Source organism: Sander vitreus, chromosome 16 (assembly GCF_031162955.1).
Source record: "Sander vitreus isolate 19-12246 chromosome 16, sanVit1, whole genome shotgun sequence".
NCBI lineage: Eukaryota > Metazoa > Chordata > Actinopteri > Perciformes > Percidae > Sander > Sander vitreus.
The window spans coordinates 9,932,427-9,955,746 of NC_135870.1; the positions used below are offsets into that span (position 1 = coordinate 9,932,427).

At 39.7% G+C, this 23,320-nt stretch overlaps 2 protein-coding genes across 3 annotated transcripts; both read right to left on the reverse strand.

The window, feature by feature from the left end:
* Positions 1-35: 35 nt before the first annotated feature.
* On the reverse strand, positions 36-14,050 carry prune2 (prune homolog 2 with BCH domain). Of its 2 annotated transcripts, none has more exons than XM_078272069.1 (11): positions 11,428-14,050; positions 9,838-9,904; positions 9,494-9,694; positions 8,835-8,999; positions 6,224-6,326; positions 2,264-2,395; positions 2,019-2,105; positions 1,699-1,797; positions 1,563-1,601; positions 1,066-1,113; positions 36-939 (listed from the first exon to the last, which is right to left on the reverse strand). In XM_078272069.1, the coding sequence occupies exons 2-11, from the start codon at positions 9,890-9,892 to the stop codon at positions 909-911; spliced, it is 960 nt and encodes a 319-aa protein (XP_078128195.1). In that variant the 5' UTR covers positions 9,893-9,904; positions 11,428-14,050; the 3' UTR covers positions 36-908. The 2 variants fall into 2 exon arrangements, with proteins under 2 accessions (XP_078128195.1, XP_078128194.1); XM_078272068.1 differs by having other exon boundaries at positions 8,835-9,011.
* A 505-nt stretch (positions 14,051-14,555) lies between these two features.
* Positions 14,556-22,229, reverse strand: LOC144531774 (guanine nucleotide-binding protein subunit alpha-14-like). The gene is made up of 7 exons (XM_078272067.1): positions 21,974-22,229; positions 19,589-19,773; positions 18,795-18,949; positions 18,439-18,567; positions 17,506-17,635; positions 17,262-17,415; positions 14,556-16,525 (listed from the first exon to the last, which is right to left on the reverse strand). The coding sequence occupies exons 1-7, from the start codon at positions 22,089-22,091 to the stop codon at positions 16,335-16,337; spliced, it is 1,062 nt and encodes a 353-aa protein (XP_078128193.1). The 5' UTR covers positions 22,092-22,229; the 3' UTR covers positions 14,556-16,334.
* Between the last annotated feature and the right edge of the window lie 1,091 nt (positions 22,230-23,320).

The following is a 23,320-nucleotide window of genomic DNA, read 5'->3' on the forward strand; positions in this document are numbered from 1 at the left end:
GCTAAATGTTGAATCAAAGTCTTTACAAATCAAGATAGAAAACAACGTTCAGACTTCAGTCCATTTTTATTGAATTACTAGACAGTGATCCATTATTTCTTTGCACATCCTCAATACACCATAGAAGACTCATGGGTAAGAGGATCATTAGTATCAATGAGGGGACATGCACTGATGCACAAACAGGATATTGTGCTTTACAGAAATGCCATCCTTATTTCTCTGAGGTTTCTTCCTGATGATCCAGGAGAGGCTGAAGAGATTTCCAGTTTATGTATCTGACAGATTGAAAACAAACGCACACATTGCAGGGCTAAAAAGACATGCGCTCAAATTGCACTGATAACTTGGTTTCAGATCAAATATTTTTGGATTGCTTAAATGCAGTAGTTGGTCATCTATGGCACAAGGGTTTTTTGGCCACACCATGTGCTTTTATTGTAGATTGATGTCACACAAGTCCCCTCTTTATCTGAAATACTGAGTGTGTGACCAGTAAAGGGGGATATTATTGCTTAACTGCTTCTCATGCACACAACTACAACACAATAGACTCTACAAATAGTGCACTGTCTGGTGTGTAATTGCATTTTCTACCCCTCCGTGAACGACGCTGCTACTCTGTAGGTGCTGCCAAACATCACCCCTGACTATAGTTCTCTGGATTGCAGGTGTAAAGGTACAGGAGATGCTACAGCAGCCATAAAGAATGAGAACTAACTCTTGAGTGTTAACAGGAACTATTGCAAGTTGTGTTTTCATATTAAACTCCCTTGTCTAATTGACAAACACTAAGACACAAACATACACACTAGCTTTACAAGCCTTTGACTTTGTTTTCCAGCTTCACCCGTACAATACGTAACTTCAAAACATTGAGATGACCCATCCATGTAGGATGTTTGGGTTTAAGAGCTGCTGGCACCGGCTACGTCTGGTCTGCGGGGAAGACGAAGGAAAACAAAACCGACATTAAAGATGGGTATGTTTATGTGTGGGTGACAGAATGCTGACACAAGGCCATTTCTCTTCCATGTGTGAACTAAAACGTCTTAGAGGACTTACTCTGTTCCGCCTGCTGCTGGCTCCGGTCCCAGCAGAAAGCTATTCATTCTTGAATGAAAGGGGGAAAAAAAAAGAGCGGTCGTTAGAGCAGAATTTATTGTTGTCAGGTGTTGTAATGCACTGTTATTTTGCAAATTTCAAGACACATGCAAATTATGATTCGATGTACAATTAATCAGCCACAGATTAGTGAGTGAATTCTACAGTGTTGTTCCAACATTTAGAGAGTAATAGATCACTCTGCAATGAGGACTGGCTCGTTTATTTTACTGTAATGATAAATTAGATGAAAGTGATGCATTTAGCATCTTTTTTCCCCGTGTCCTTCCCGTAATTGCAACCATAGTCAAATCCAATTGGTCCTCATCCAGCAGAAGATCTCTGATCTAAAAGTGAGCCCATCTGATAAATGAGCGCTCCAGCCAAGTATAAAACTGAGGTAGGGGCCTCGACCTCTGCAAAGGGAAGTAATAAGAGGCAGGAGAGTTGATGCTTACTTTGAGTTCTCCGCTGCTTCCTTCAGTTCCTTGTCAAGTCTAGAGGTGAGAGTTCAAATGACAAGATGAATATAAAATAATTTAATGAGACAACTCGTGCGTTGGTGGGGGTGGTGCAGCGTTTGGAGGGACTCACTTAATGATGCACTCTGGGATCTGGATGCAATCCATGGGGATGAATTCCTGTAGTTCGTCCAAACTGTTCACATACTTAATCTTACTGCTGAACTTGGTGCTGTGACAGGAGCAACATGTACACACACACACACACACACGTGCAATGACAGGCACATGAAAAGCACAGTGAAACTATTTAGCACTTTTTGCACATTAGCAAAGTTGTTAAAATTCATCCTCTGGTAACCAATATTGTCTGTACAAATCTAATAGTTGTCGAGCTATTTCAGTGGTGGACCGAACTGACACTGCAAAGATAATTTTTTAAAGAATTTTTACCTGATGAAGGGCTTGGTGATGGCTAGAACAGTCCTGATAAACCATGAAGGATGGAGAATAATGAAGGATTTCAAATTCTTCCTGAGTCTGAAGACAACACAATGAGTCACATGTTAGGTGTGTTAATGTCCATGTTGCATTTTACACATTTATTCAGAGGAGATACAAATCATCGCCACAAGTCATGCTACTGTTATCTCTCACAAAGTCCTTATCACATAACGGTGTAAGTGAACGGAACAGACCTTCTGTCAATCATGTGATAGCATTTCTTTAGCCAACCAAGGCCAGGCATTCTTCTGTGGGGTGTGGCTCCATTCAGGTACACGATCATGTAGTCCTCTGCCACCATCAGCTCCAGTGTGCTGATCACATAGCTGGAAACACAGATACTTAAATGCTTGATGACCTTGATTTCTAACAGAGAATTAGAATTTTTTCTGGAATAAGAAAAGTATAATTGACCCAAAAATTCCTCTCCACTTACCCTTTATAAGCCAAAATTCAACAAGATAGTGTAAAGTGCCATGCTAGCACTGTACATTAGCATAGTGGTGCATTGAGCTAAATACTAACATCAGCACGCTAGTCCACACAACTGCTCTGGTTTATTGGCATTTCTTTAAACCAATCACTAACGTCATGGGTGGCGCTAAGCTAGGGTGACCAAACATCCCGGTTTGACCGGGACAGTCCTGATTTTGAATTGTGTGTCCCGAGTCCCGACAAAAGCCTCTCGGGACGCTAAAATGTTCTCGTTTATACCACTATGACATTGTCCCGGTTGTCAGCATTTATATAGCCAACATGGTCTTATTATAGCCCGATCATTAACTAAACTCATGTAGAAAGACTAATAAAGCGTCCAGTGTATGATTTTTAACTGTGTGTGTGTGTGTGTGTGTGTGTGTGTGTGTCAGTCAATCGTAGTGGTCTGCATAATCTGTGCAGCCAGCGTTACAATGTAAGCTATATTTGTAAACATAGTTGCAATGCCACTTCTTATCTTTCTTGTTTTAACCAGTCCCTCCAGGTCCGCTGGAAAGTCAGCGGACGAGCGCTGGGTGGAAATGGGGACATTCTAAAACGTGAAAAAGCTTAACGTGGTTTACTGTACCTAAACAATGACTACCAAATTTCTCTCTCATATTTCTCTAGTTATGAGGAGCAATATGAGAGAGACATTTGGTGATCATTGATTAGGTACATTAAACCACGTTAAGCTTTTTCCTTACAATAGCCTCAATGAAGCAGAAACGCGTAATGTCATAACGTCCATAATAATTGGACTTTGGGTTAGATTTTTTGACAGTTTGCAGTGGTTATGAGGAGCAATATCAGAGAAATTTGGTGATCACTGATTGTTGTTGATATACATTAAACCACGTTAAGCTTTTTCACATTAGGACTTAAATAAAGCCCATGACAACCGTGGAGAGTCAACCCACTATCATCAGGAATTGACGTGTTCATAGTCTGTCATTTGTGACCTCATACATGAACAACACAATTAAAGCATTTGGTACGTGGGCACATCATTATGAATTATGATTTATTAAGCATGATCATGATTATTTTTCTGCAAAAAAAAAAGTGGTCATCACTGCGCAAATTCTGATTTGAACACAACTTTTGCATAATGATGTACCCACCTTACCTAATGCTTTAGTTGTTAGTTTAGTTTAATGTGTTGTTCATGCATGAGGTCATGAATGAGAGGCTATGAACTCATGTCAATTCCTGATGATTCATAAGATATAAAAGGAATAAAGTAATGCACAAATCATGAATTAATTCATGCATGAATTCATAATTAATGTACCCTTACCATAAAGTGTTACCATAACTTTAGTTCAAGCCTGTGGCAGCAGTTCCAAATAATTTGTTTAGTGCCATGCAATGAAAAATACCTTTTCACAAAGTTCAGTGGGTGAATTTTCCAAAAGAATGCTTTAATTCCGAAAAATAAAGTTGGTCCCAACAAAACTCATTCAATGTCTTTTAATAGCCTATTATTTCTTAGATATGTAGGCTACATACCAAGAAAATTCATGAATATTAACTGAGATACCCCATTATGTTGTGAGCAGTAGGCCTGTGTGTGCTGTTGGCCAAATTGTGTCTAATCTGTCTGTGTCTATGTCTGACCTGGGCTGGCACATGTTCACGTTAAAAAGCGTGTGTGTGCACGAGCACTACCGTCACGCGCCAAGTAGTTCCGGGAAATCTGGTCACCCTACGCTAAGCACCGGACAGAGCCACAGTGCCGCTGAAAAATAGCCTCGGGAAGGAACTTTTTTTGGTGGAACGTGTGTACGTTCAAAAGTTGTTTTAGTCGTGCAAGAGAAAACTCAGATTGGACAGATAGTCTAGCTAGCTGTCTGGATTTACCATGCAGAGATCTGAGGAGCAGTTAACCATAGTCCTCAGAAATCAACCACTTTAAAATTCCAACACAAAGAAAGCGGAAGGTAACGGGCATCCGGCCGAAAAAAGTAAAATCCGGTGGAATTTCCATCAGCAATTGAGCAATCCTTGAAGTGGAACGTCGTGGATATAGACTAATAGTTGTAAAAATATTTCAGTCTGGATCAAAGTGGTGGATCACGCAATAGATCGGCACTGCTATCCCTAGCGCCAATCTACTAGCATGCCTAAAAATTGAAAAAATAAAATAAAAACAATCCATTTCCATTGTTTAAATATGGTATTGGAAATACAAAGACAATTGTGACAAATAGGGCAAAACCATTAGGAGAATATTATTGTAGTTCTTATACTGTAGATAAAATAATTAGCCAAAGCGCAAACATCAAAACTATGTTACAATAATTTATGCCCTCATGCATCTTACAAAAATTATCCCGTTTGCCACACTGTCATGTCATGTGTCAGTCATGTATTCCAATCAGCAAAATTCCAGATACCAAAAGAAAAAAAACATCACTTAAGTCTTTAACATCACATGTCAAAATGGTGAAATGCAAGAGCAAGAAATGCAGAACCATGTTTTGAAACGGGAGACGTATACCATCTTGCTATGATCCTCTGATGACAGCTATGAGAAATTGGTACAAACGTTGCTTCATGGATGAGCGGTTTTGCTTTGAATCTCTTTTTTTCCCCCGTCTCCTGCATCCACCTCAGCAGCTTAATCAGACGGCTACCTTTATAACATCCAATACTCTGAAACCAAATAAAACCAAGCTCTCTCTCATTTCTCTCCTCAATCCCCCCCCCCCCACCTTCTCTACTTCTTCTTAGTCAGCAGGGACCTTTGTCATCTCCTTTGAAAATGGTTGACAATATTCTCAGCTAACAGTCCTCTCTAGTTTCCTCAATAACGCCTCTAACTTTTTGGGCTCACTCTGACTCTCCTCTCCTTCTGATCCAATGTCATTCTCCAGCTTACAAATCAACTCTGCTGATCCACTCCGTTTCGTGACTATTGTGATCATCTCCCACTGACATCAAGCTGCATACCATTCACTTCCCAGCTATAGTTAACTCCTTGCAAGGATTCAGACCTCAAGCCATCTGGCATCAGAAAGTACAGACACTGCGGTTTACCCACTTTCATTGCTATCCAAAACTCTCAGATATGCCAGCTTACTCAATATCTTTCACAGAACAGCCTGTGGGATCCCAATCACACTGTCCAAGCATGAACTGCAACAGTGCCAGAAACACAGTGAAGACATCAACATTGGAGGTCTCCACAAACAAGTTAGACTATCACTTTGAGTTTTCCTTGTGCAGAGGGACTATGGTTGATTTAAAGAATTAAGTAGCATCCTTAACATGCTAAATACTATTTATAGAAAATAAAATGTATCTTTTGAGTGAGGTCTTTTTGTATAAATTCAAAAAGGATGGCATCATATCTTAAATAAAATAGAACCTGAGATATGTCATAAAAAGAGTCTTTAGCAATGCTATCAGCTCTGTGAGACTGTAGGCAGTGTTCCTCCATCTTAGTTTAGCATGTTAGCATGCAAACATTTGCCAATTAACAATTTATTTTCATTTTCGACTGATGGAAGTGTCTTGGTCACTGTTACGACTCTGTCCTCTGGAGACCATGAATGACTACAACATTTCACTGCAATCCAACAAACAGTTTTTAGCCATCTTAGCTGCATGGGTCTAGGTGTGTGTGTGTGTGTGTGTGTGTGTGTGTGTGTGTGTGTAAGTAAAAAACTCACAGGAAGAGGTTCTCCATTATTTCATGGTAGTCCTCTCTGTCGCTGTCTGGCAGGAAACAGGCAGCAAACACTATGATGGCATTCGCTCCGTTGCCATAGTAGCCTTGATAAAAACACAAATAAAAGTAATAGGCGTTAACTTGACCTTGTGCCATTGTTGGTGAGAGCTTAGCCTTAATTAGCATAGTTATTATAATTTGATTGCTCCCATATTTTCCTCGTTTTTGTTCAATTCATCTCCCAATATGTGTCTTTTGTCTGAGTGTCTCTCTGTCCTGTTTCCTCTCACTACTTTTCAGATTAATGTAATTTCCTTTTATTCACCAACCCATTCATCACCAAATTTGGTGTCACTCAGACAGAGGGTCTTTTATCTAAATGACAGAGCTTGTGATATTTTCAGTGACAGACGTCTCCGTTTCCATGGGATGGCTGTGTTTCACTTAAGCCCACAGCACAGTGGGAAGAAAATGCACTACCTGCTATGGTTAGGGATCAGATTTCCACCAATATGGCCAGTGATTACTAAAGGCACAGGCTTACCAGGATGGAAACCCATGGCCCTGGGGTTTTCGAGGGCCCCGCAGAGAGGAAAGAGAGAAATGGCGCCCCTGCCTGTGAAAGTAATATCGCGTGACTCCGTGTCCGGCCTCAATTTAAGACCCAGGTCCCCCAGCAGTCTTAATGAAGCTACATATATGGTGACTGACTAAAGGGAAAAAAACAACTTAATTAATCTGTATAAGTACAGGTTGGACAACCATGAGAAAAGCTTAAATGCTTGCTGGCAAAGACTCTGGAACTCTGCTTTAGAGATAAACACTATTCTTCTAATAGATGTTCCCTCATTCGGTGTTTTGTAGAGCTGAATGATCAATTAGTCGAAAAATGCCAAAAATGACTTTTCTTCTTTGACATTTTATAGACTGATACATTGAGAAAGATTACCGACAGATCAACTGATAATGAAAATAATCGTTAAGGTTAAAATGATGGTCGTGGAGAGTGCCGTCTAACACATTACCACACACACATTCACATCATTTTCATATCATTCAGTGACACCTAATGTATTGAAGTAACTGCACCCGTTTCTCCACTTATTGTTTTCCCTTTAATTTGTCACTTGTCTATACGCACTAGAGTGTTGTTTGGGATAGCAGCAGCCACCCATCATCAAACACACAGGGTATATAATTGTCTAGTGACCACTTTGCCAATTTTCAACTTGAATCCTAATTGTTGTAATGTGCAGAGGACGTGTGAAAATTTCTGTTTGTGGAGAGTTCCCTCCCTGACGGCCACTGAATGATGAAATACTCAGCTGGCTTCAACTACAGTCTGCATTTCCTCATTTTGTTTGGTTGGCCCACCTCCAAAGTAAGATGAAGCATTTCCAAAATGAGACATCATTCTGCCATCTTGTTAGCTGAGAAGTGACAGTTGCCAGCTCGAAAACAATAGCCGATTGTGATACAGTAGACCAGGGAAGACTTTTAATATGCGGTTACTTTTGGAATCAGATATTCAGGCCTGCTGTAAACTGAAACAGAAAATGTTTACTGTGCTCAAACAATAAGGATCCTCATATTAAATACATGAATACATGCTGTCAGTTCAGTGACTTTTTTTGGTCTCTTAAAACAGTCACAAGCCTGTATGTGCATTTCAACAGTTGTTGGTAGCTCCAATTGTTTCAGAGAACAGATCTCTTTCTAAAACTAAGTTAAATTAATGCAAGACATGAGGGACAAATGCCACAATTCTCTTCTATACAAAAACTCCAAGTTCAGCTGTGTTCAGCCCGAGTTTGTCAATTTAAGAGGTCAAATGCACACAATTAAGTCAAATTGGTCTACAAGCTTTCCATAATAATGGCAGTATACCAAAAATATGTAATATGCTATGTAAATACATGCATTATGAATGCACTAGCCCCACTAACCTCATACTTCTCTTCTCCTAAAAACCTCTCTCTAACCTTGTGTAATGTGTATATTGCCACCTTTACTACAAAGAGCATTGTCCTGCATGAGCTTGGACTGGTGTTCAATTGATCAAAGTTTCAAAGTCACCCTTTCAGGAGAAGACGCCTTGAATGCAAAAGAGTTGGAGGTGAGCAGGGTCTCGGGTCTTCCTCTCAGAATGTGTAAAGCCCCAGCAACCTGCCTCCAAGGAAATATTCCAGCCTGTATGTTGCCTCAGAGGTGAAATCCCAGGGGAAAGAGTCTGCAAATCACTCACAACTGCTCTAAATCTTAATTGCTGTGAGCACATGGTAATACTGAAGGCCATTTAATGCCACTTTGATCAACTCAGCTTTTCCCATTTGATTTTTAGCAGATGGACAGTAAGAAGACAATGTTTAGAGAGAGTTTAGTGAATAAGTCAAATATGATTCTGAAAAGTGAGGCAGACATGTTCCCCCATCTCCCCACCACCCCCCATATACCCTATAGGTATGCAAGTATTGCTAAAACTTGCAAGATGTGAACCATAACAATTTCTTATCCAGTATTGAGTATATTTGAAAAATATTTGCTTCTGTAAATACAGGTAGATGGACATAACATCCATATTTACAATGGTAAAACGGCTCTTTAATAGTCACCTCCATGGGAGATGACTCTCATGTAGGACTCAATGATCTTCATGTTGATGCGGTGCTCCTGCTCCCCAATGACGACCGTCCTCCATAGTTTGCCGTCCTGGCGCTCCTCTTCAGCGCTGTATGTCGGGATTGGATTGTAAGGCTCACTTGTTCCGCTCCTATTGGCTGCATTGGGGTCTGATATGAGAAAGGACCAATACTGTGTGATAGGCACAGGTGTTACTAACATCATTAGTGATGGCTTTGTTTTGTTCAAGTGTCCCAGTAAGCCATGACAGTGTGACATTTAATCCAACATGCACAATACCAGCTGGCCCCTGAAACTAAAGTAGCTAAATGGAATTCAGCCATCAAAAATTTTATTATTCACACCCGTGCATTTCCTACTGTGACATGTCAAAATGTCTTCCGTGAAAAAATAGACTGAAATCCATAGTCAACCTTGGTGGTTTGGAGAATTATAAAAAAAACTTAAGTTATAAAGTTGCTGTAAGACAAAAAACAGCACAAACAAATCTCTTTTTCGGGAGTTGTATATAGAAAATGAGACTAGCTAGGAAAGTCTTTTTTGTTTTAAATTCTATACATCAACATGTTGGCACATCTTGCCTCCTTCAGCATCATGATAATTCAAGAGGTTTCTGTTCTGAATGACCCACCTTCCCAGTCCATTTCATGGTCCGTGTAGTCGAGGTAATCCCCCTCATCAGGAGTGTCGAGGTCGTCAACATTAATGTCGAGATCATCTGGCGTCTCCCCCAAGTCATCCTCACTCTGGTCCAGTGACAGGCTGATTCGAGGGGCAGATAGCTTTTTTCTTTGGGTGGGACCTCCTTGCAGGGGTAGAGAGGTAGGAGGGACTACAGAAAAAAAAACATGCATAAAAACAGTGATTCACTTGGCTCATGGCTGTCTTTTAGATATCAAAAATAATTTTCTTTACATTTCTTTTGAATAACTGCTGGTTTGCTTTGAATCTGAGCATTGGTTGACTCATACTCACCGGGTCTGCCTTCACTCCCCTCAGAGTTCATTTTACTCTCTGATGCCAGGTCCATCCCCAGGAGGACCTATCAGAAGATAATTACAGTTATTAAGTTGACTCTTATGATACAACAAACCTGGAGAGTATCCAGACTATTGTGTAATGCATCGCCTGGGATTCCTCTAATCTGAATCTTGATAGGATATTGAGTGGGGAAGACCAGTTGTTAATTAAAATCGCAACTTGTGCCAAACTTTAAAAAGACCAGTAGTGGAAAATAACTAAGGAAATTTGAAAAATGTACTGTACTTATTTCTTTATACTTTTACACTACATTTCAGAGGGAAATATTACTATTATTTTATCATACATTTATTGTTTTAGTCACAAGTTACTTTACACATTAAGAGTTTACATATAAAACACATGACAAACAAAAAATAGTTTGAATTACTTCCACCTTGACCAACTACAACAGTATCAGTAATAATATATCATAGTATAACAGCCATTTTCTGCATTATGAGTATTTTTACTTTTGATAAGTACATTTTGCCAGTTTGCATACCTTTTGCTTAAGTGACATTTTCAATGCATGACTTTTACTTGTAATGGAGTATTTTTATATTGAAGTATTTCTACTTCTACTTAAGTCAAGGATCTGAATGAGCCACCACTGAAAACTACTTTCTTAAATAGTGTTTGGATAATAGTTTTTTTTGCAGATACGGTTATCTAAGTTGAGGTAATTGAGAAATAGTGTCACCATAAAGTGTAGTGTGTTGAATGATTACCATTGGCCAATATATCTTAATCTGATATTTTACCAATGGATTTCCACAGTTATCAGAGAGCAGGGGTACAAGAGTGGTAAGGGGAGAAAGGAGGGGGAGGGATGAGGGAAAGAAAGATTAAGGTTAAAGGTCATCCTCCCCCATTAATAATCCTTCAATTCTGGAGGACGGGATGTGATGCTGAGGGATGGGAGGAGGGGAAAGAAACCGGGCATGTTACATCATGACAAGCTCGTGCCCTCTCCTCGCAGTCTTTTTCTAGTGCCGATTCAAATCGAATGACTGCATGCTCGCATGAGCACAGATTGAGCAGAGATGCAAATTCACAGTGAGTCACATGTGCTCATTCGCATGAAAAAAAACATCCATGTTCCTTCTCGGAAGACTGCCTGGAACAAGGAAGATGTGATTGTATTAACAGCAGCAACAGAAAAAAAATGCTGAATGGTGACTCCTGCACAGCTGACACGCTAATGATTCACAGGAACATGTTGTGACAGTTTGTCCCAAACGGGCGACATCTTCCAAGCTGTCACAATGTACAGTATGTGCACACAGACACGCAAAGATAAACATACAGTGATATACACTCCTACATTGCAGAATAACAAAATCAGCATCAGCTGTTATGTGCATCTTCCATGGAGGATGCTGAGCTGCTTTAGATCCTCTTTCACAGCATAGCACAGGACCACAGTGCTGATGACAGCAGCCCCTCCCTCATTCTCGCTTCCTGTCTGCTGGCTTTGAGGCAAAAAAAATACAAGAACATATCCATTTTTTTATCTTTACGGAATAAAAGCCATCTACTCACCACTGCTGGGGATCGGGAATCTCTTGTCCTTTTGCGTCTCAGAGCATGGATGTACTTCCAAGTTCCCTGCCTATTTCCTTTTCTCCCAGCCTCTCGGTGGAGATGCTCAGCTTACAAACAGCTCACAGCTTCCACCATTTTGTGGTCACATGATCTGGGCCATTACCAAATAAGGGCGATCACCTGCTATCACAGCTCTCAGCACAGCAGCAGGCAGTGCAACTGAATGGAGATATAGGAGGAGTTGTGATTGTGTGTCATTATCATCCTCGTATGGAGGGGGTTAACTGTGCGTGTATGTGTAGACACTGTTTTATTACTACCCGTGAGGAGTGTGGGGCTGCTCTTAATGCCTCACAGTAGATTTGATGAGCCTGACTGTGCAGCTACGTACAAGATTGTGTTAGCCCTTAGGCTTAATAAAATAAAAATAAAAAACAGAAGCAATAACAATCAGAAACGAGAACACTGTAAGCTTCTTGTGCTGATAATATTCACACGCTTTACCACATGCTGGCAAGAAAATAGAGACTGCAGGCAACTTTAAATGTGTCCTTAATATTCTGAATTTGCCCTAAACTTTTCAACCCTTAAGAAAACTACTGTATAGCCACAAAGCAGATACAGTCGTACCCATTGGCGCCGGTGTTGTGCCGAGTTTTGCATCTTTGCCAAGAATTGCATCCACCTCACGGGCAGCAAGGAAACGCTACTACTACTACTCCTCCTCCTCTAACAAAACATTGATGACTCTAAATGTTCTAAAATTATAGACTTCAGATAATTTACCATCATTGATGAACGTGACAAAGAAGTTTATATAGCTTAGTTCTTAACAGTACTTTGCCTTAGTACACACAAGAAGCACCCGCTCGCTTGTGGTATCCACGTGTACACATTTGCTGCTTTCCATTTAGCTCGGAAGTCAGAACTGGGAATGACATCACACCTGAGATGACTGTGTTCCAGTTACAAGTCTGAAAAAGAGGGGTTGGGTAGGGGAGCTCTAGCCAGGTTAGCAATACCAGTTGATAATGATGGATTGTGTGGCATTTTGTGGATGACAGAAGAGATAATGAACAATATTCATACAGCCACTCCCGTTGGTGCATGAAGCAGCCATGTTGGATTGTGATGTCAGGGTTGGTGAGGTTCTCCCGAATTTCCAACGACTGTAGGAAATCTGACTTCAACGCGTTCCAGTTGACATTTCAGAGTGGGAACTCAAAAATTCTGACTTGCTAGTTCAACTGGAACACACCAGTGAGCAAGCAATACTGAGAGAGACTGATTCATTTTTGCACTAATGTTACCGCTACGCCACCACAGAACTGATTAGCCTACCGCACACATTTCAAATACCAGCCAACAGGCCGAGTTTACACAATCATACATGTCGTAATGTCTCACAGAAAACGGCGCTGTCACTCAAGTCATCAGCAGGCCAGACCTGCCCCCCGTCTGCTCCACCAAACACACTGACCAAGCAAGTACCATGCATTCCCCAGAGAGGTAGTAGACGATAGACTAGCTCCGCTAATCCAGAACTCCCAACTGTACAAAATCATTTAAAAAAATTTAAAAAAACTATATAGACACTGTGTGTACAGCAGACTGCTGGTGCCACTGATAGTACCTAAACAGTCTCTCCTTCCATATGGAAACAGGCTTTGTTCTCTCCACAGGTCTAACCCCGCTAAATGACTTAACTTACCACTGTTCAGTCCCAACAGGAAGACAGAGGCCAGCCTGTTAGACCTGTGCACATTGTTTAGTACAAAGGTTGTTACCACAGAACGCCAATCAGTGTGACCACGCCTGGAGCTCCAGTATATGGCAGGCATGTCAAAAAACAGCTTTTGGTTAATGAGTGCCATGCAGCTGTTGTCATACATCATGAAACGGATCCTACATTTGTTTTTTTCTCATATACAATAATGTCAATAAACAGTTCTGTGCAAAGTGACAAGAAAATAAGGAACGAACAAGGCAGAATCCAGGTAAACTTAAAACACAAATTACAGATGGTTTAAAAGTACCCATATTGTGCTCATTTTCAGGTTCATACTTGTATTTTGGGTTTCTACTAGAACATGTTTAAATGTTTAAAAAACATTTCTTATAGCGTTTGTCTGAATATACCTGTATTCACCCTCTGTCTGAAAAGCTTTGTTTTAGCACCTGTCACTTTAAAGCTGTAGTGATTAGAAAGCAAAAACATGCCAGGATTTGAAGCAGAGTGAGATCTCTTTCCTGCAGCTCTCCCTCACCCCTCTCTGACACACGGGCATATGGGCTAGATTTTCTAAAGCCTGAAAACAAAGCCAAGAGGAGGTGCATAAGTCTAATTTTCTCTCAGACAACTTCAATTACAATTACCTGAAATATTATGGATTTTTTTGCCCAACAACACAAAAACAAAAACCTACCACAGCTTTAAACCCCCCCCTCCCCAAAAACATCAGTCTGCTCTGATTGGTCAGCATTTACGGGGGTCTTTTGATCTGCGCTCTCGTCTCCGTAGCAGCACATTCTACCTACAGTAAAGTTGTGACATTACAACCGTACAGATGTCCTGATGACTCGTTTAAAAAAGGCACAGTTCTTAAATACAGGCTGTGCGCATTTCTGTAGATTGAGGGTCTTTGATTCTTTTACAGTATGTATATAGCGCCTCCACCTGCTTTATAACCAAAAAAGGACATGGAAATCTCACTTTTTACAATATCGGCCCTTTAATATCTAGTGAAAAAAAAGAGGAATCATTTTATAGGCTACATGGTTGTTGTTGCACACATAAAAACATTAGCATAAATACAAACTTGGGAATTGTTGGTCCCAGCAGGGTATTTATTCTTTTACTTCCTCTTCAGAGTTGTAAGGCAGGGTGGGTTGCATTAGTAGACAAGACTTTGTCTAACCAGTTTGATACCATTTACTATCCATCTAATCGATCCATCCACCAACTGCAATGGTATACAAGGAATCTCTCTGTAAACAGTTCAGTACAACAATTAACTGACATTGCAGTTGTTCCTTTCTCTCCTGTAGCAATAGAAAATATGCTTTTTTACCATTTACAGTTGTGTTCAGAATAATACTGCGTTTAAAAAAGTGAATGCTCAAAATCCTTAGAATAGCTTTTAATTCCATAATATCAATGCATTGGGAACACTGCACATTCAATTCCAAATCAAAACATGACCAAAATTGATCAAGTTTGTGTTATACCTTTACAGAAAGTGAAGAAAAAGGAATGTTAGGCTGTTAAAAAAAAATAGCAGTATTTGCATTTTTCTTTACAAACTCAATCATTTACTGTATGAACTGAAACATGTCTCAAGGGTTTGCTTTACTTTGAATCACTGCACTAATATTTAGTTGCATATCCATTTCTGAGAACTGCTTCACATCTGTGTTGCATGGAGTCAACCAACTTCTGGCACCTGTGAACAGGTATTCCAGCCCAGGACGATTGAACTACATTCCACAAATCCTCTGCATTACTGCGTTTTGCCTCAGAAACAGCATTTTTGATGTCACCCAACAATTTTTCTATGGGATTGTCTGTGGATTGGGCTGGCCACTCCATAACATCAATCTCGTTCATCTGGAACCAAGACTTTGCTCGCTTACTGGTGTGTTTTGGGTCATTGTCTTGTTGAAAGACCCATTTCAAAAGGCATTTCCTCTTCAGCATAAGGCAACATGACCTCTTCAAGTATTTTGATGTATTGAACTGATCCATGATCCCTGGTATGCGATAAATAGGCCCAACACCACAGTATGAGAAACATCCCCATAACATGGGGCAACATTTTGCACCACCATGCTTTACTGTCTTCACGGTGTACTGTGGCTTGAATTCAGTGCATGGGGGTCGTCGGACAAACTGTCCGCGGCCCCTAGACCCAAAAAGAACAATTTTGCTCTCATCAGTCCACAGAATGTTGCACCATTTCTCCTTTGGGCAGTCAATGTGTCCTTTGGAAAATTTCAACCTATTCAGTACATGTCTTTTTTTCAGCAATGGGACTTTGCGGGGGGTTCTGATAGCTTTGCTTCACATAGCCTTCTTCTGATCGTAACAGTACTCACAGGTAACTTTATGTCTTCTTTGATTTTCCTGGAGCTGATCATTGGTTGAGCCTTTGCCATTTTGTATATTCTTCAATCCATTCGAATGGTAGTTGACCGTTTTTCCCCCACATCGTTCAGGCTTTGGATGCCATTTCAAGGCATTTGAAATCATTTTGGCTGAGCAGCCTATCATTTTCTGCACTTCTTTATATGTTTTCCCCTCTCCAATCAACTTTTTAATCAAAGTCTGCTGTTCCTCAGAGCAATGTCTGGAACGACCCATTTTGCTGAGTATTTCAGTGTGAAATGCACTATAACCAGCATGCACAACATTTGCTTCCTTCCTTACTTCCTTAAATATGGGCCATAACTGACACCTGTTTCTTCACAGAATCAATCACCTCACTAATTGAACACAACACTGCTATGATTTTGAACATGCCCCTTTCAATTACAGATTCAGTTACACAGAAAGAGCAGTATGCATGTCATGACTGTTGGGTCTGTTGGTTTTCTATGACTTTACAATACTTACTAGTAAATTATTTGCCATGTGGAAATATCATTTCTACCAAAAAGAGGTTAGTGATGTTGGACTGCTATTATTTTGAACACAACTGTATATTAAGAAATGGCACATACTGCCTGTATTTTACAGTGCAAAGATAAATGTCCCTTACCTGTCATTGCTGTCTGATTGCCTCCCTTTGATGTCTTTGAACAAGCTGCAACCGACAGCACAACAGATAAAATGTCCATAAAAGTGACATGTCACTGTATAACCAGGCTCCTAAAAGGTGAAACCATCACTTTGTCCTACAACCTCCTTATTGGAGGTTGAACAGGTCAAAGTTCTCTTGGCGGATTGTATCTTCAACGGCTTTGAAGACAACGCGGATGTTCCCTGTGTCCGTGGCACAGGTGTAGTGTGAGTAAAAGGATTTAGGATGCCCTCGGTGCTCATCCACATACATTTGTTTGATGAACTTTTTCGCAGCTCCAGCATCACACTGAGGCCCTGTGGAGGCAAAAATGCCCAAAAATCAGGAACATGTAATTAAAACATTGAAAGCAAAATGCAGAAAAATGACCCGTGTGACAGTTATACTATTATATATTGCATCATTAGATTAATATTATTCATGCATTAACAGCATTTTACTGTTGTACAGTAGTTGGACTACAATTAATAATTATTTTCATTATGGACTTCAGAAAATAGTGAGAAGACCTCAAGATTATTAAAAAAAGAAATACAAGAAGCAAATCCTCACATTTGAGAGGTTAGAACAATGAAATGTTATGTTAATGTTAGTTTGAAACAATTACCAAAATCTGTTGCTATTTAATTTTCTGTCACTCAACTAATCAATTAATCAACAAATTGTTTCAGCTGCACTTGTGTAAACTCTTGTTTTGAATCTTTATTTGTAAAGGAACTAGTAACTAAAGCGGTCAAATAATTGTAGTGAAGTAAAAAGAATGATACTTCCCTCTGAATTGGTAAAGGTGGAAAGTGACATTAAATGAAAAGACACAAGACACAAGTAGTACCTTAAATCTGTAATTAAGCACAGTACATGTAATAGAGTAAATGTAAGCAGCAAATCATCGTTTGAGTTCAGAATACTCAGACACTCAAATAAAATGGCAAACAGTTATTATGGTGCACTAAATTCTTAATAGCGATTTTGTTCTCAGCTATGAATGCTGTTTTCACACAGAGCAGAACAAAAAAAGAACACATAATTTACCAGTAAAGGCCGGGAAGTAGGTTGCCAAATGTGAATGTGTGATTTTCTCCTCTAGCAAGTCTGTTTTGTTCAGGAAGAGGATGATGGAGGACTCCTGGAACCAAGGGTATGAGATGATGGTCTTGAACAAGGCGACGCTCTCCTTCAGTCGATTCTGAAGGAGGGGGTGAGGAAAAAACTAATGTATGGGAACTAGTGAGAGCAATTGCAGCCATGGCACAAGAAATCAATAATTAATACTTACATCTTTCTCATTCTCGTAAAGGACTTGATCATACTCGCTGAGGGCCACTAGAAATATGATGGAAGTGACATTCTCAAAACAGTGGATCCATTTCCTCCTCTCTGAACGCTGACCGCCCACATCCACCATCCTAGAGACACAACAATTGATTGAAGTAAAACTCATGATTGTTTTTAAAGGAATAGTTCGCTAATTTGAGAACTACAATACTTATTTGCTTTCTTGCCGAGAGTTTGAGAAGATGTTAAATATGAAGCTAGAGCTTAGCATACTGTACATTCTGGAAACAGGGGAACAGCTAGCGTGGCTCTGTCCAAAGGTTAAAAAATAAATAAGTCTACCAAAACCTTAAAAGCTCACTAATTAACACATTATAGCTATTATTTTCAATTTAGATGAAAACAAAAAATGTAAAAAACAACAATGTTGGTAATTTAAAAACAGCTGGACATTTTCACTTTTGTTTGCATATGAATAATAAAAATACAGTATGTAATGTGTTGATTAGTGAGCTTTTAATATTTTTTTTTCCCATCATTGCAAGGAGCCAGGCCAACTATTCGACCGTTTCCAATCTTCATGCTAAGCTAATGCGAATCTCCCGTTTGCTCTAGCTTCATATTTAGCGTACAGACATGAGTGGTATCAATCTTCTCATCAAACTCTTGGCAAGAGAGCAAATAACGTTTTATTTTTTTCAAAATCTTGAACTATTTCTTGAACAGATGCACTCTCTGAATTTGTTATAGGGCCATATCATTTCACCAAATGCCCAAATTCCCCCACTGAAGTTTTAAAGCATCAGAGATATAAATCTGGGATTGTACTCTTTTTCCTGTGTTGTTTTAGTCAGAAAACCTGTCAAACATTTACTAAATTTTTCAATTGTCCTTACATTTGTGCTGTGGCAGGCAGGTAATAAAAGTACCCTACCTGAAGATAACTTTTGACAGGTCAAAGGGGTACTCCATGATGCCCGTGGTGGGGACCCTGACCCTCAAGATGTCCTGCAGTGTGGGGATGTATGACTGGGCTGTGATTCTGTCCAAGTCACTCAGGTAACTGAAAAGTTAACAATGCAGCCACATTTAATATGCTAACTGGATAAAAGTGAGCATCATGCAGAAATGTGCACTTGTATGCACATTGACAACTATGCTTTGATCAGTATGAATCCACACTCTTAAAATTTTGAGTCAATCAATGCATAATGAAGCACTGCAAAAGCTTTGGGTCTCTGGAGGAGCCTTGGGTTTATGTAAATAATATACAATATATAAAAGTCTTACTATTTGGCAGAGTCTGATAACTGGAATTCCCTCCTGCGGTCGTAGCACCTTTGAACACCGTGGTCATTCCACACTCGCATAATGGCGTCCACCTGCCAAGCCTCCAAAGTGGACACCTGGTCTGCCTCCACTTGGCTCAGCTTCTGTGCGTGACTCTGAGACACACACACACACACACACACACACACACACACACACACACACACAAACTTTCAATCTTTGACTGACCAATTAATAGACTGTTAGGAGGATGAGAACTGCAACAGAACCAAGTGGAGTTTGTGGAAACCAACAAACTCTGCTGTGATAAAAGTGGGTTACAGAAGCTCATCTTAGCGATGTGGCTCTACGGATGGCAATGTCAGTCGGTTGGTCGGTTAGTCCACAACTTTGGTCCAGACTGAAATATCTCAACAACTATTGGATCGATTGCCATACAATTTTATACAGGCGATTGTGGTCCCCACACTATCCATTCTAATGACTTTGGTGATCCCCTGGCTTTTCCTCCAGCACCACCATGAAGTTAACATTTGTAGTTTTGAGTGAAATGTCTCAATATTTTTATTTGTCTAAATACTTTGGTTTATGACCTGCAAAACTGACATTCTCATAAGCCTCAGCTGTACGTTATGTTTAGTGACAATTATCAAATGATAGCAATGCTAACATGCCAAACTAAGATGGTGACCATGGAAAAACATAGCCTGCAAAACATCAGCTTGTTAGCATTGATATTGTGAGCACACGGAGTCTTTTTATTTATTTTTTTTTAAACCTGCACAGTTTCTCACAATGTTCTGGTCATCGACGTAGTCAATCCGTAGAGTCCTCATGGCGTGGATCAGCGACTGGATGGCTGTGACGATGTTCTGAAACACTAGCCGAGTGAAACCTTTCCTGTCACCTTCACTGTAACCACTGCCATGGATGATCCTCATCTGTTTGATGAAAGTGCTCTTCCCGCTTTCACCAGTCCCTAGGCAAATGAGATGAATGAGACCGAAGGATGAAAAATGGAATAAGATCAAAGCAATGCCAGAAATAGGACAAGAACCAAAAAATAATCTGAACATCAATCAGTCACAGCTAAACAGGATTTCGGCAACAAAACAACGGCAATATTCTTAAGAATGCAAGACATTTTCAGAAGTTGTTTCAAAAGGTTTTTATAGTTTTTTTCCAAAGGTATAGATGTGAGTTATGTGTACGTGAGTGGGTGCATATATACTTGGTTTCTTTAGGTGTATGCAATCTGCCAACTTTCATTTCTATAAAACATTGATAATGTTAATTATTAGGAATGCAGGTATACACGCTCGTTAACTTGTTTGTACTTTCCTTTTCCATGTATTTACTTACTTACAAAAACAGCATAAAAACAGAAAGTACAAATAAATCTAACGATAAAATCACAGTGGACCAAAAGAAATTAAAATTCAGAGAAAAAGATACAATATAAATGAATAAACAGTTACACTAAAAGGTTTGTGTTTGATCCGTCCAAGTCAATCAACATCCATGTGCCCTTGAGTGAAACAGCTTCCTGCTGTCTGGTTGTAAATTACTCTTGATAAGAGTGTCAGCTAAGCACCTAAAATGACTTAAAATGTTAACCATTAGACTGACCTTTACAGGAGGATATTCCAATCTCCAAAATCAAGATGAAGTTTGAAGTAGCGCTGAACTTTAAACAAAGTCCTTTATGTCCAATGCATCATTTCCAACATATCAAACAGTGACGCTTTTATAAGTGGACTGTTTTGATAGTTGTGGGGGAAATACAGGCCTCATGTGAAGCCGTGATATATTTCATACGACTGGTGTTTACGCATCATCATGGTTGTCAACATGTGGCTCTGCACTGCAGGACACATTTATTCTCTTTTTTTGCTCTGCACTTTTAACTTACCTGTCATATATTTTGCATATGCATATTGACAATTCAAACAAAAGCAACAAAACAAAACCATCTTGCATGTATTGTTCTAACCTAACGCAAAAAACGTCCTAACCAAGCAACAGCACATAAAGCAGGGCTGCACCAACTATTTGAAAAATGCAAACGGTAACCTGTGACTACTTTAAAAAGAGAGGGAGTGCAATCAGAAACACATACCAAAGCCTTGCTATCTATCGATCCAGATACCTTTGTACTGTATTTGCTGGGTTTGTCAGCTCAACCTTACGCATTGGAGCTCAACGGTACTTGAGTTTCGGTCAGTCCACCACTTTGGCACAGACTGAAATATTTCCAAACCTTTTGGATGGATCATGTTCCCCAGAGGATGCAATTTTTGGTGAAATAACAACTATTAAATTGATTATCATGAAAATGTCTACAGACATTCGTGGTGCCCAAAGGATGATGCATAACGACATTGGTGATCCCCTGAATTTTCCTCTAGCGCCAACATGAGGTTGACATTTGGGGTTTTGAGTAAAATTTGTGAGCTCAGTGCGTCAGGTTTGTTAGGTGCTACTTCAGCAACTTGTAACTTCTGATGTTAATGCTCAACAAAACATAGTAAATAAAAAATGTTAGCTCAAAGCAAGGTTGGCTACATAATGTGGTCACAATTCTGTAATGTATTATTAAAAAGGCTTAGGTGCAGTTTAGTGTCACAAATTATTTTCCAAAAACTGAGTGTCCCAAATGATGAGGGTCTTATTTGAGACACGTTAAGGTTAGGGTTAAGGTTAGGGGTAGGGTTAAGGTAGCACAGGTGGTTTAGCAGGTTCATAATTAATTAAGGACATTGTATTGGGAATTTGGGACACTAAACTGCACGTATACCTTACTAAAAATATACAGCTACTTGACTCCAATAGAAGTCATGCAGGCTCTATCACAAACTAACTACAGCTATTTTATTTGTAACATCTCAAAAGAAATCAGTGACTAGCCTGGTATATAAAGATAACTAGCCTGGATGAATAAAAAATGTTTCTGACTTTAACCTAGGCATAGCAAACATGTATGATAACAGTTTAAAGTCACTTTGTCGACTACATTTAAACGGTAGCCTCATAACCATTTTTTAAAGGAATATTTCCAATGTCCATTTGAATTGTTAAGCGTCTCAGAAGGTGAGCATGTGGTCGTTAATTATTTCCAAACATTTTCAGTCGCAGTGTAAACGTGTGGAAGTTAATTAATAAACTATTCTGACACTCACCTAAAAGCAGCAACTTCAACTCCCGGCTGGAGATTCTTTTATTACGACGAAGTTGTTTCTCTATTTCTCTGTGTATCCTCAGACTCTCCGCTTTCTCAGCAGGCAGGCAGCAATCCATTGTTGTACGAGTCTACGAGCCGCTTTTAGTGAAACTGCGCCCCAGCTTACAGAGATTAATAAAATAAATGGGTAATGATTTTTCTCTCGGACCTGTCCCGGAACAGGTGGCTTGGCTACTTTGATCAGTCATACTTCCTCGTGCAGGATCCAGTTCAGGTGCATTCCGCATTCCTGGGGAGGAGGGCAGGGCGGGCAGGTAGTGTGAGTTTATGTAGACAGCGTGTGTATCTATGTATCTGCTTAAAGGTCCATACTCCCATGGGCCGCTGAATTTGAAACTCTTTTCCCACAATGAAGTAGAGTCAAAGACTGTAAAAGGGTAGAGTTCAGGAAAGAAAACATAATGGAGAACAACCAGGTACAATATACCAACATCTCTGTTTAGGCCTATGTGTTTAATCTATACCAAAAACCTAATGACACTATTCATGGACCAATACAAATTAAATTAAAGGGGTAATCCAGTAATTTATTATTATACTTACTTGACGTTGGGGAACTCACACGAGACATAAAAAAGTGGTCAAAATTGAAGTTTAAGAAGGCAAGATACAGCCTACTGACTTTAAATCCATATTATAGCTAAATATCAAAAAACGCTTGATCCTACATTTCCCATCATGCAACTCTAGCGTCTTACATTTACACTGCCTGGTAATTGCCCACATCTTTCAAACTCTATCCTCCAGATCGTAACACAGGGTTTCTGTTCAAATGTTTAAGTCTCAAGCCCAATCTGAGATTACCCTGATGACATCACCATTATATAAATGTTTTCACAGACTGTGTAGCTAATATTCCTCGTGATGGGTAAACACACAACAAACATCACAACAAAGATTCTCCTTAATCCTATAGTAGGCAAAGTAATTTGTTTTTTCAAAGTGTCATGCAAAATAACCAATATAACCTCCAAAATCAAACAATGTCAAAGCAAATATAAACACATCCTACTCATTAGACATTACAGCTACACAACATAATTTAAGCGCACAGACTGCGCCTGAACACATCAAACAGAAAGCACCTTCCTATGCTGTTGGTAGACATACACAAACTGAGCTAGGTGAAATCAGGTACTGAAGTCTACATTCATCAGGCATAGAAAACAAAATCAGGGCATTCTGCAGACAGTTTAAGAAAAGCCTGGGTCTAAGATTGTGATTTAATGGACAATGGAACAAAAATTGCAATTCATTTACGACCTCTTCCAGATCGCACAGGTGA

What these genes read in the sequence shown, in the direction of transcription:
- prune2 (XM_078272068.1), bottom strand. Translation starts at nt 9,892, where the DNA reads ATGGACCTGGCATCAGAGAGTAAAATGAACTCTGAGGGGAGTGAAGGC. An exon ending in CCATGAAATGGACTGGGAAG is followed by an intron (nt 9,012 to 9,493) that starts GTGGGTCATTCA and finishes TTCTCATATCAG; the next exon opens with ACCCCAATGCAGCCAATAGG. An exon ending in CCAGCAGCAGGCGGAACAGA is followed by an intron (nt 940 to 1,065) that starts GTAAGTCCTCTA and finishes TCTTCCCCGCAG; the next exon opens with ACCAGACGTAGCCGGTGCCA.
- LOC144531774 (XM_078272067.1), bottom strand. Translation starts at nt 22,091, where the DNA reads ATGGATTGCTGCCTGCCTGCTGAGAAAGCGGAGAGTCTGAGGATACAC. An exon ending in TTATCAGACTCTGCCAAATA is followed by an intron (nt 18,568 to 18,794) that starts GTAAGACTTTTA and finishes TTAACTTTTCAG; the next exon opens with TTACCTGAGTGACTTGGACA. An exon ending in TTTACGAGAATGAGAAAGAT is followed by an intron (nt 17,416 to 17,505) that starts GTAAGTATTAAT and finishes CCCCTCCTTCAG; the next exon opens with AATCGACTGAAGGAGAGCGT.